This window comes from Cibotium barometz, chromosome 5 (genome assembly GCF_041138505.1).
Source record: "Cibotium barometz isolate CiBa-2024 chromosome 5, ASM4113850v1, whole genome shotgun sequence".
In the NCBI taxonomy this organism is placed as follows: domain Eukaryota; kingdom Viridiplantae; phylum Streptophyta; class Polypodiopsida; order Cyatheales; family Cibotiaceae; genus Cibotium; species Cibotium barometz.
In genome coordinates this window covers 18,546,888-18,560,544 of record NC_141050.1, presented here as the reverse complement: position 1 = coordinate 18,560,544, position 13,657 = coordinate 18,546,888, and the positions used below count along the sequence as shown (strand labels likewise).

The following is a 13,657-nucleotide window of genomic DNA, read 5'->3' as shown; positions in this document are numbered from 1 at the left end:
GCCACCCACCATAGCCCGTGAAGAGAGATTACAGCAGTGAAGTGAAATGAGATAAGGTTTGGCGCTGGAGACCAGCAATGTTTAAAAAAAATCCTTAATCTTTAAATTCATGTGTGGTGGTGTAAAGAAGGCCAAACTAAGCCCTTATTCATATGCCGTTTATGAAAATACTTGTGGTGGTCCATCGAATGCAAAGTTTCTCAAGTGGAGGCATCTTGTTATTTTTGGAGGTCATCAAGAACAATAATCTTTGTTCATTTGGCATCTTTAAGGTGTGGAGTTGTATATTTTTTTATGTCTCTCCTTAGCCTTGAAAAATCGAGTAGATATCGACTTCGAGAAATCCATGGATTTTGACCACATTGGACGGGCTTCTCCAAATTATTCTTTTCTGCTCTCTTGATATTTGCTCTCCTATTAGAGAGCAAAAGCTTGATCCACCTCTTCATCCACTCCTCGTAGAAGTAAAGACCCTCATGTGGCACAGGGAATTCTGATTGCTTAGAAAGTTCATCTTGTGCTTTCCACTTTTTGAAGGAGTTCATGAACTCCAGGTTTGCAAGTACATGCATATGGTTCATGACTTGATTTCCTCATGCATCCATCACACGAGGGCACCATCCACATCCACGTATGGTAGGAGGCGTAGATCGAATGGTGGAATGGGTCTCATGGGGGGACTGGCTCATAATGTGTAGATGAAGAGCCCCCTATTGGGGAGACACATCGGGAGACCTAGTTCTACTTTTGTCAAAGTAAAAGCAGCCTGCTCCCCCCTGCTAGCATGTCTACTACCCCCTAGAATCCCTACTACATTGTCATCGTGGGGTGAAGACGAACGTGAGGGAGAGGGGGTGGGTCTAGTAGAGGAAGGTGGTGTAGGGTTATCACAACCATGTCATGATGGGCCTGCACCACTCAGCCTCGCGCCTATTAAAGGTGTGGTCTACCTCGACTGAGCACGTGGGGTAGATTGCCCCCATGGCGTTGACTGGCCAAGTAGGGTAGTCTGCCGGGGACTGTAAGCCTGCTTGCATATAAGATTAAAATATAAGACTTATAGAATGCATAAAAGATTAACTTTGTGTATGTGAAAAGGTTTGATGAAACCATACCTGTGTTTGTGAAAATTAGGACCAAGCTTGCTGCCCATATCGTTCACTTTTATAATGGATAGCAGATTTGCCACATCAGGGTCTTGTGTGATGGGTTGATCGACATTGCTGCTATATACATGCATGAGGCAACCAAACACGTTCTCTAACCCAAGCCATACTTAAAGCTTAGACAAAGAATTCAACATGTGATACTAGAACATTGTAAGACCTCCTACAATACTACTTAGACAAGTAGGGTGGATAGTGCCCCTTTTAGATGATAGCTTGTGAGGACACACGCTCCCCACTATTAAATCCAAAGGCAACTCCTCTTTTACAAGAGAAAGATAGTGAGAATATCAAGAGCTCTCCCTCCAGTATGACCACCTACTTGCGGATAACCACTCCTAACTTAACATAATAAGCATTCTAGATGGCATATAACAATGCCCCGCATCTCTATGCATAAGTCCATTTCCTAAACCCAGCACCCAAGGGTGCAATAAACATGAGGTTGAATGAATAAGGCCACTTACCTCAACAATGTCAAGCCAACCAAGAGAAAACAACAACACAAGCTTAGACAAAAAATACAACATGTGATATTAGGAAATTGTTACGACCTCCTACAATGTCAAGCCAACCAAGAGAAAACAACAACACAAGCTTAGACAAAAAATACAACATGTGATATTAGGAAATTGTTACAACATGCTTAGATAAGGAGGGTGGACAGTGCCCATTTCAGATGATAGCTTCTGAGGACTTTCTACATGCTCCCCACTATTAAAGCCAAAGGCACCTCCTCTTTTACAAGTATAGTGAGAAGATCAAGGTCTCCCCCTCTACTATAACCACCTACTCGCGGATAACCACTATAACCACTCCTAACCTGACATAAGCAGCACTCTAGATGGCATATAACAATGCTCCCTATCTCTTGACCTAAACCACTCCTAACCTGACATAAGCAGCACTCTAGATGGCATATAACAATGCTACCTATCTCTTGACCATAGCAAATGCATAGTCTAAAACCATAGCCTATGCATAGCCTATGCATAGGCTATGCATACGTTATGCATAGCCTATGCATAGCGTATGCATACCCTCTGCATAGTGTATGCATAGCCTATACATATGCTATGCATACCCTCTGCATAGTGTATGCATAGCCTATACATATGCTATGCATAGCCTATGCATAGTGTATGCATAGGCTATGCATAGGCTATGCATAGGCTATGCATAGCCTATTCATAGCCTATGCATAGCCTATGCATAGCCTATGAATAGCCTATGCATACGCCATGCATAGCCTATTCATAGGCTATGCATACCCTATGCATAGCGTATGCAAGGCCTATGCATAAAGCCTATGCATAAACCCTGTGCATAAGGCCTATGCATAGGGCTATGCATCCCCTATGCATAGGGTATGCATAAAGCCTATAATCTCTTGACCTAAACCTAATCCCCGGCACCCAAGGGTGCAAAAACACAAAGAGAAGAAGCATAAACAAAGAGGGCTTATCTCTACTAGCCAAATCTATATGAACCGTTGCGTGGCCAGAACCCTTCGCTTGAATTAACCTACAAAAAATTATCATAATAAATCAAAACATTAGTTCATTAGTTCATAATCCCTGTGCATAAGGCCTATGCAATTCCTATGCATAAGGCTTATATGCATACAGCCTATGCATAGCCTATGCATAAGCCCTATTCATAAGTCCTATTCAATGTCTATGCATAAGTCCTATGCATAAGAGCTATTGCAATAGCCTATGCATAGCCTTAATGCAATAGCTATGCACAGTCCTATGCATAGCCTATGCATAAGGCTATGCATAAGCCCTACTGTATAAGGTATTAAAAGACTAAGCTTATGTAAAAGGGGAGGAGAAGGGTGTGTGTGTGTGAATGGACTTATGGTCCACTAGCTCACCTATTTAAAGGTGGAGCTAGAAGGCATTTTATGAAGCATGAAGCTTAGTTGTACTTTGAGCAACTTAATAAGCAAGATCTTTTCTTGTATTTTGGGTCTCTCTCCTCCACATCTTTGATCTAGCATTAGCACCACAAATTTCTTCATGGTATCTAGAGCTTGGCAAGATTAGGTCATTTTTTGTGGTGTAGAATAGGTCAATCTTATCTTCCTTTTTCGTGGAGCTGAACCTTCTGCCAGTGGAGGAGCTCTAGCACCTTGTGGAGGTAAGAACTCGGCGTGATTCCAATTGGGAAAGTGTAGAGGAGGTGTAGGCACTGCAGTTCGTACGACTAATGGGCTGATGTGTGGGTACTGAGGCCGCGGCACTGAGCTTTGATGAGCAGGCCGGCGCAGGTTTTCTATTGGCATGGTCGTACGTCTAATTCGCCTCCTGCTGCTGCATGCAAGATCAAGCTACAAAATCAAAGGGCAATTGAAGCCCACCTAAAGGACCTGTACTACCAAAGTCTCAGCTCTAATGGCGGCCTGATGTGCACGCAATAAAGGAAAGACCAGGCCTGCCCATTGTGGTAGCCATTGAAGCTTCCATTAAAGCTTCAAAATTAAAGGTTTTTTTGCACTAATCCTCTCTTCTTAGCTCAAAATCCCTTAAGTGCTTCTTGAAAGTGTTTTGCTCCAGATTCTCTGCTCCAGATTCTCTGATGTTGTGGGCATACACCATGAGGGTTCATAAGCCTCATTATCATCAAGCTTTATCAAGTGTACAATGTTCCATAGTGTGCTTATAAGCACTAAAGGTGTTGCTAATAAACACCATTAGTGGGTGTAGCCATCAGCAAAGGGGAGCCTCTCGACATTACAAAGTTTTTCTAAACACTAAGTATTCTTAAACACTAATAGTGAATCTAATCACCACCAATGCAAGTGTCATTAGACGCTAGAAATGTGCTCTTAAGCACTAATAGTGTTGCTAAACACTAATGGTGATCTTAGTCACCAAACAAAGTGTTCTTTGACACTAATGAAGCTAATCTCCACCACAAACCCTAAGTGCTAAACCATAAGCTTCACCATCTTAATCTCCTTTTTTATGTAACATCCTTGGCTTGATTAAGGGTTGTTGCACTCTCATTAGCCTTTCTCTTTCTACTTAAGCCAAAACATCACAAATTTTTTGGTTTTTCTTCTTCATAAATCAGACCATTACTCTCTTGTAATCTCCTTCAATACACAATGTCAAAGGAAAATACCCAAATTAAGAAGTTCTCAGGAGAGGGCTTCCACACTTGGCAAGTTCTTGTCAAGTACAAGATGATGTCCAAAGTTTTTTGGCCATTCATCTCTGGCACTAAGGTTATTGATCAAACTAAGGCTGAAGATATTGAAGATGATGAGAGGGCACAAGCCATTATCATGCTCCATCTTGATGAGGCTCTCATTCACCATGTGGACTAGTTTCCGACTGCAAAGGAGAAATGGGATGAGCTTGACAAGCTTTATGGAGCTCGTGGGTAAGAATTCCAAGATCTCACTTTAAATTGAATTTTTCAGCTTGGAACTCAAAGAGGGAGATGGCATTGGAGCTTTTATCTCTCACTTGAAGGGCCTTATGGCTCAACTTGCATCAGTGAATGTGAGAATGGATGATGATGATGCAGGCTACTTTGCTAAAAGTAGTCAAGAAGGTGTGCCCCACCTTAGTCACCACCCTGAAGAACATACCTAATCCCACCCTTGAAGGAGTCATTCAATCTTGTCTTGATGAAGAAATCTGAATCTTCAAATGCAACAACTTCATCGAATCAAACAAGCTTTGTCACATCAAGTGATCAAAGTAAGGTGTGTCCATTGCAAAAAGGTGGGTCATTTGGCAAATAATTGTTGGATTAAATATCCCAACAAAATGAAATGTAACAAGTGTAAACAAACGGGACATATCACTTCCACCCAAATGTCCTAACAAAGAGTCAGGCCACATTGTGTTTAGGAATGGTATATCCACGGCGGATGCGGAGAAGATAGCTGTTATTGTTGAGCTACCTAGACCTTACAATGCAAAAGGGACACAAGTTTTCATGGGTCATTGCGGCGTGACTATCGTAGATTTATCTACATGTACGCTGAAATAGCACGGCCATTGTACACACTCCTTGTTGTATTTGAATGGACAAAGGATTGTGAAGAAGCCTTTGAAAAGCTAAAGAAAGCATTAGTGACGGCACCTATTCTCAGGTCATCGGATTGGGATAATTTATTCCACATACATATAGATGCTTCGGCTTTTGCAATTGGCTGTATTTTAGCTCAACCAGGCGAGCTGTGAAGAAGTTTCGGCATTACCTTTTGGCCAACAAATTTACATTCTTCGTAGATCATCAAGCTTTGCTTTACCTTGTGAACAAGCCATGTGTGCAACCGAAAGGATTGTATGCTGGTTTGTTATTCTACTTGAATTTGAATTTGAAGTAGCGGTAAAGAAGGGAAAAATGCATCAGCGGGCTAATCATCTTTTCAGGATAACTTCAAGAGAAGCACCCATTGGTGTAGATGATGATATTCCTGACGCTACTCTATTCTTGGTTGAGATAGCACCAAGATGGGCAGAACCCATCATTCAAGTTTTAACGACAGGATTTGTTAACTCCATTAGTCCCACCAATGAAAAGATAATGACCTTAGAGCATTGTGCTCCTTATAAGCTTCTTTCTGGACGATTGTATAAATTGGGAAAAGATGGAATACTCACATCTGTGTTTCTTGGCATGGGAGTGATGCAAGCTCGCATGGCTGCATGCTCATGGAGCAGATTGTTTTCTTCCTGCTGGAAAGAAAGAGAGGGACCTACAGTTATTGGGCATCTCTATGTTTCCAGATGTTTCATGAGGGAACAGGTAACTGGATGTATGCCGTTGTTGGCACTGTTGTTGAATTGTGCTGTGAATGGTTCTGTATGGAAACAGGAAAAAGGTTTCAAAGGGAAACAAGCCGAAGGGTTTCATGTGGAAACAGGTTGTAGGTTTCTCGAGGAAACATGTATGGTTCTCCAGGAGATAGGTCACATGCAGGCAAAAGGTACAGGAATGGACACATGTTTGCTACTGATTCGACAGGAGACATGGAATCCATGGTAGAGATGGATAGTACCCTTGGAAGGTAGACAGGGTTGGTACAGGTGTGTCGACTGTATGGTATGTTGTGCTGTGATGCGAGTTCTCTTTTGGGAGACAGTTTGGGAGCCTCTGTTGTGATGCATAAGCATTGGATGTGTCAGGGTGTGATGCTGTTCATAGGGTGAGAGGCTATGGATGGCTGTGGGGCAGCCCTGAACATGGGAGAAAGCTTCAGTATGCACGACTCATGTGAAAGAGTCTTTTGATGTGAACAATGGCTGGATTTGTTTGTGGGTTCCGAGGGGACAAGAAGCCATGATGCAAGGTCTTTTGCAGGCTTCAGGAGTTCTACTGTGATGGCTGAGTTTCCAGCCTTGGTGTTCATGTACTGTTTGCAGGAGCACTCTAGCTCCCCTTGTTTGTTTTCCTTTTCTTGGTCCTCAAAGGTGTTGAAGTGTTTTGTGTGCAAGTTTGTTTTTGCACTGCCCTTTGGTTTTGTCTGAATTGGCTTTGTCTCAAGGCTTGAGGCTGGTTTACAAGGTTCCGTTGCCAGGACATCGTCGACTTTTTCAAGTAGGAGAGTCCGTGGTTGCTCTGGTTGAGACAATCGCCAACTTTCCTAAGGGGACAAGGCGGGCTCATGGTTATCTCATGAGAGTCACATCAAAAGCTTCAACATGTAGAAAGTGAAAAGGAAGTGCAGGAGGCAGTGCAAGATTGTGTGTCTTTGCCTATGTGAGGTAAAGACGAAAAGCTAAAGATGAAGATCAAGCGAAAAGACACCAAGGACAAGAAGTAGTCGGCCAGGAACAAGGAGTTGAAGTGTTACGGTGCAAAACATGGGTTGAAGGCTATGGCTTTCGACAGTTTGTCACCGGTGGTATCTTTACGAAGGCTTCATGGGTTTGGAAGGCAGATTCTTTCTATGTTTAGCAGTGGTGATCTACTATGCTTCATTGGGGACTTGTGCTTACCACTTGGGTGGAGTGCAAGCAGGTTTTGGGTGCCTGAAGATGTATCAGATGAGGCTAAATCAGAATCGGAGGAACTTGATGAGGTTCTTATTCCCGAGTAGATACTGGCACACAAGGAAAGAAAGATACAAGGTAAAGTTTCCCGTCGCTATCTTGTGAAGTTCAAGAACTTTTCACTGATGGATGCGAAGTGGATGGAGGAGGGTGACTTAGCAGATTCACCTCAGGTATTGCAACTTTATCTTGATGCCTTTGACTTGGAGCTGACTCTTGTGTCATTCAAGTTTAACAGAGCATGGGTCTGGAGCATTGCCTGATGCTCAAGAGGGGAGTAGCACCTCCACTCCCTTGTTACAGACAGGCTCAGTTGTCATCTAGGAGTTGCTTGGTGACATCTTTGTATTCACCCGAAGGTGCTGGAGGCTGACAATACATCTGCTTATGGGACTTCTATGATATTGTGTACTAGTCACATGAGATGGTAAAGTTGGGTATGGTTCATAGTCAGCCGAGGAATGGCATGGTTTGGTTGAGCTCAAAGTCTATAGCAACCTGAGCTAACACTTCGACTCTATGGAGGGCGTAAGTCTTGCGAGCAATCCTAGAGTTGGTTTGGTTCATAGATATACGGATCGAACTCTATTTGTGCATGTATGCATACACTTTTTTAGATATTATTGTATTCTGGTGCCATTGGATCCTGGTACCATTGAGAATACATTGGGTAATACTCTGGATTGTGTGGTGTGATGCATGTATGTTGGTATGATACATCAAGTACTTTATTATGTTCATGGATGCACCACTGGGTGTGACTCCTGCGAGATATCCATGAGACATGTGGAAAGTACTTAGTGGATGTATTGTTTAGATGCATTGAGTGCTTTCATATGCTCATGTTGTACCATCAATCGTGGGTCCTGCGGGATGCCCACGGACGTAAGGCTTGCGAGCAGCCCTTAGACTGTTACTTTAGAGTAGGTAGAGCATCTTGAGGAGCATATTGTTTGCCAATGCATACATGTGTCATGCATGTGTGTCATATATAGAATGATGCATGGTTTTGTTTTTGGCTAACACATGTTACGTGTTTCCATTTGGTTTTAGACTTTTGTTGCAAGTTCTGAATGAATAAGCAAGAGTTGTTTGTCACTTTCACGTGACGGTGTGGCCATATTGTGCAGGATGATTGTTTCATCACCCAGATGCATTGGTGGAGGGCAATTGCTTTTGTCATATAGGGAGTCTTTACTCATAAGATGCCTTACTGTGCCATTGAGTGCAATCAGGACGCTTGCTTTTTTTCAAGGGAGGGGGGATGTCACGCCCTTGTGTTTTTCTCTGGATAGTATGCAGGTGTGCACGAGGACATGGTGGACAGTGTGAATGGCATCAGTTTGGAGTTAAAAAAGGAAACCCATGTGTGGACAACCCCAAATGTGAAGGGGACAAAGAGATTTTAATTTAAAAGGTTATATAACTTTTGGTGGCCCAAAAGCTAATTTGGGAGGCTACTCCAATTTTGGGAGACACCTCTCTCTCTCTCTCTTGCTTTTTGGAAGAAAACAAGGAGATTGGCAGGCTGCTTCCAGGCACCTCTCTATTGGTGAAAAAGGGGAGGGTTGAAGAGCAAGAGGCGGTGGGCTGGAGCTGCGGCGCATGCTCTCTCTCTCTCTCTCTCTCTCTCTCTCTCCACTGTCGGCTGCATGCTGAGGGCTGATACAAGTTTTTGGAAGACTAGGGACAATTTTGTAGGGGCGCATAGGGGCTGAACAGCAAAAAGAAGATGGCTGGGTGCGCCTCTTACTGGTGGAAAAACAGTGGGACTGCACATGCACCTTGGCTCGCTCGCTCTCTCTCTCTCTCTCTCTCATGCTTTTTGGAAGGTACTACTGGCAGGCTGCGCTTCAGAGAATACAAGCACAGCTGAATATCTTCTTATGCTTGCTTTTTGGAAAAAAAAGGTCAGTTGATTGCCGTACTACAGAACTGAGACACAGGCACTAAACCCTTCACTCTCCCTTTGGCTTTTGGAGGGCTGGCTGGTTGCTGTGCTGCAATGTATATAGGCACCTACGGAATTTCTCTCCTTGGCTTTTGACAAGAGGAGGTCTGTCGGGCTGAACTGTTGTTTATACATACAGTGCTGGACATAGAAGCGTGGACTGAAAGAGGGAGTGTAGAGCTGGACATCTATGTTTCTTGGCATGGGAGTGATGCAAGCTCTCATGGTTGCATGCTCATGGAGCAAATTGTTTCTTCCTACTAGAACGGAACAGAGGGACGTACAATTATGGACATCTCTATGTTTCCAAATGTTTCATGAGGGAACAAGTAACTAGATGTATACCATTGTTGACACTGTTGTTGAATGGTGCTGTGAATCGTTCTGTATGGAAACAGGACAAAGGTTTCAAAGGGAAACATACCTTAGGATTTTACGTGAAAACAGATCGTAGGTTTCTCGAGGAAACATGTTTATGGTTCTCCAGGAGATAGGTCACATGCAGGCAAAAGGTACAAGAATGGACACATGTTTGGTACAACCTTGCTCCTACTGATTGGATAGGGAACAAGGAATCCATGACAGAGATGGATAGTACCCTTGGAAGGTGGAAAGGGTTGGTACAAGTGTGTCTATTGTATGGCATGCTGTGATGTGATGTGAGCTCTCTTTTGGGAGACAGTTTGAGAGTCTATGTTATGATGCAAAAGCATTGGATGTGTCAGGGTGTGATGCTGTTCATATGGTGAGAGGCTATGGATGGTTGTGGCAGCCCTGAACATGGGAGAAAGCTTCTGTATGTAGGACTCATGTGAAAGAGTCTTTTGATGTGAACAATGGTTGGATTTGTTTGTGGATGCCGAGTGGACAAGAAGCCATGATGCAGGGTCTTTGCAAGCTTCAGGAGTTCTACTTTGAACGGCTGAGTTTCCAGCCTTATTGTAATCAAAGCTCTCTTATAATCAATTAATGAAATACCGCAAGGGACACCATTGCGTTTTGGGGCCAATCGGTGTCCGTGCACTGTTTGCAGGAGCACTCTAGCTCCCCCTGTTTGTTTTCCTTTTCTTGGTCCTCAAAGGTGTTGAAGTGTTGAAGTGTTTTGTGTGCAAGTTTGTTTTTGCACCGCCCTTTGGTTTCGTCTGAAGGCCCGAAGCCAGTTTACAAAAGCCGTTTTACTTAACTTTAGAAGTGCACACAGAACAAAGGTGTTGAAGTGTTTTGTACATCGTCCTGCCAATACAAGAGTCTAGGGCAAACCAAAAGTTGTGCTAGTAACGATGGGGGCAACATCAAGGCACTTGATCAAAGACATTAGAAAGCCATATTACTTAACTTTAGAAGTGCACACACCTGTGTGATATACATCGGGATATGATTGAAATCATTATAATATCTCATCAAAATCATCTCAACATTTTAGTCAACAGCTCAAACTTGGCATTGAGATAACTAGAGGTTATTACTCAAAGAGATTGCGATTAGGGAACTCATCAAAAACATCGGCATACCCAATACGACTTTACTTTTAAGAAGGTTGCCAAGAAGAAAGGGGAGGCGTCTCAGAATTGAAGAAGGTCCATGCATTCATATCTAGGTATCGCTCTCCAGCAACTACATCACCATGAAAGAGAGCCTCGATCTCTTCAATCTCCTGTTTGCTGAGCTTAACTTGAAGTGCACCCACATTCTCCTCAAAGTTTTTCACCTTGGTAGTGCCGGGAATAGCTACAACATCATTCCCTTGATGATGCACCCAAGCAAGGGCGAGCTGACCTGGGGTGCACCCTTTTTTTGAGGCAAGTCCATGCAATCCATTGAATAGCTTTTGGTTCTTCTCCAAATTATCCCCCTTGAATCTGGGTTGGGCAGTCTGCGGACAAAAAGCAGAAAAACAGCAACCTTGTAAAATACAGGCAAAAAGGATCACTAAGCACCAAAAGACTTTATCCAGCTAAGTTCGTGCAAGACCGAGCTGAGTTGTTAAGACGATGATACCTTTCGGAAATCCGTGTCTGCAAGACCTTCTAAAATTTTTGCTCCGGCAGAGAAGAAGCCACGGCCCAGTGGGCTGTAAACAACAATACCGATCCCCAACTCCCTACAATACAACAAGAGAAGCTCTTACAGGCATTGGCAATTTAAATTAGGAGATGTCAATTGGCACCATACAAGTGAGAAAGGCAGCAAATGTCCCCAAGGCGGTAGCCTAGAGGATAAGGCTTTGGACTTTCTAAGGAAGGTCCTAGGTTCAAATCCTCTTGGGGACATCTCATACTAAGGGTGTGTTCACGTGTAAGTGGGCACAAAGGCTGCCATCTACCCACGGTCCACTTTAGGCTGTCGTCATTCGATCATCTCGGCACTTGCTTCCATCCTCCACTTCGATGATCCAGCGGCCTTTCAAGCTCATGCTCTCAATCAAGGACAATGGTTGCCATGGACATGAAAGATTGGGACAACTTACGACACCCAATTCTATCAAAGCTAAGCAGGGTGTCGGCCGAGCGGCTAGCTTGTGGGGTTTGTCCTGTGGCTTGTCCACTGCCTACAAAGTGGCCAAAGGGTGGTATTAGTGTGTGTGTGGTGAGTAGTATAGTGTGTGGATAGCTGGGTGAAATTCCCATGTTCGACTAGGAATGGGATAAGACCTCATTAGGGGGGAAAAAAAAGGGAGGGGGGGGGCAGCAAATGATCACCTGCAAGTGGGTACAATGTCTTTTTCTACATCTCGAGACCATAATGACCATTCGATTTGGACAGCTGTGATAGGGTGAACAGCATGAGCTCGTCTTATGGTGGATGCAGAAGCCTCAGAGAGACCAAGATACTTCACCTTCCCTTCCTCTACTAACTTTTTCATTTCTCCAACCTGATTCAATGGCAGTCTATGAGAATGAAATAGTAGAAAAACCTCCTACGGCTATTTGCAAGAGCAATCAACAGTCAGCTACCCTGCTCCCTAGAAAGAATTTAAAGATTGCCATTATATCTACATATACGTACATACATGTCGGATGCCATCAGCGAGACACACACACACACATGCAAAAAACATTTTTATCTTTAGAATGAGTGCTTACAGTGACTTCAATAGGAACTCTGGTATCCACACGATGCTGATAATAAAGATCAATGCAATCCACATCAAGCCTTCTCAAGCTTGCTTCACAGGCAGCCCGCACATAGGCAGAGTCTCCGCGAAATGAGCGCTGCCCATTTTCATAGTGGATCCCAAACTTTGTTGCAAGCTGGACCTTATGACGTATTCCTTTTAAGGCCTGAATAGATGCAGCACATTAACATAGGGATTATGAAGCTCAATACTACACATAAAAATATAATGACTAGACAAGTAAAATACCATGACTTGAAACAGCGTTTTGTAAACCCTAGCTTCCTAAACCCTAATATCCTCAAACCAGCTTTGTTTGAAACCCTCGTTTCCTTTGCATCCGAACCCATATCCCTGTGCAACCATTAAAACCCTACCCTCCTGCGTTCCAAACCTAAACCCTAACCTCCTGAGCTCTGAAATCTTATATTCCTTTCACCAGTTTCTTCTTGACACCCTAATATCCTACTATTAGCTTCATTTAGGAACCCTAACATCCTTTAATCAGCTTCATTTCCACTCTGCTTCACTTTGAAACTCTAACATCCTTCAATCAACTTCATTGCCGAATATCAACCCTAAATGAGTTAGAAACCCTAATACAGCTGGTGTAAGAGAAAGCTGAGAAAAAAGCTAACCTTGCCGAGCAGGATCTCATTAAGGAAGGGGCCATAGATATCAGAGGTGTCGAGGAAGGTGATGCCGGAGTCGACAGCGTGGTGGATAAGGGCAATCATGTCCTGCTCGGGCTTCGGAGGGCCGTAGATTGCCGACATGCCCATGCATCCCAGCCCTTGCACAGACACTTCGAAGCCCTGAGAACCCAGCTTTGTTAAGGGTACATTGCACGCCATAGCCAGACCTTGCAAGCTGAGATGAGAGAGAGGCGATGAAGTTATGTAACATAACATACATGCTGCATCTATATATATAGACACGCAGTATGGGTGTTTCACTTCGCCACGACTCCTCCTCGTCTGCACTTTGGAGGAGTCAATGACATTTTTTGAGCAAAATTTTTAAAATGCCCGTAAAAATTTACACTAAAATTAAAAAAAAACTTGTTATATTTCAAAAACAACTTATGACTTGCACTTAGTTTTTTTCCCCTTTAAATGGAGCTAGTAAAGGAACAATTTTCAACCTTTGATTTTACTTTCTAATCTTCTCATTTGCAAAATCTTTTTGAAATGGAAGTGGGCACCAAGGCTGCCATCTACCCACGGTCCACTTTAGGCTGTCGTCATTCGATCATCTCGGCACTTGCTTCCATCCTCCACTTCGATGATCTGGGGGCCTTTCAAACTCATGCTCTCAATCAAGGACAATGGTTGCCATGGACATGAAAGATTGGGACAACTTACGACACCCAATTCTATCAAAGCTGTGCAGGGTGTCGGTCGAG

At 43.5% G+C, this 13,657-nt stretch overlaps 1 protein-coding gene across 1 annotated transcript; it reads right to left on the bottom strand.

Annotated features, from left to right (window-relative positions):
* Positions 1 to 10,438: 10,438 nt before the first annotated feature.
* Positions 10,439 to 13,247, bottom strand: LOC147638158 (putative aldo-keto reductase 5). Its single transcript, XM_086798088.1, has 5 exons — positions 12,891 to 13,247; positions 12,221 to 12,418; positions 11,837 to 12,009; positions 11,136 to 11,238; positions 10,439 to 11,010 (listed from the first exon to the last, which is right to left on the bottom strand). The coding sequence occupies exons 1-5, from the start codon at positions 13,161 to 13,163 to the stop codon at positions 10,666 to 10,668; spliced, it is 1,092 nt and encodes a 363-aa protein (XP_086654214.1). The 5' UTR covers positions 13,164 to 13,247; the 3' UTR covers positions 10,439 to 10,665.
* Positions 13,248 to 13,657: the final 410 nt, after the last annotated feature.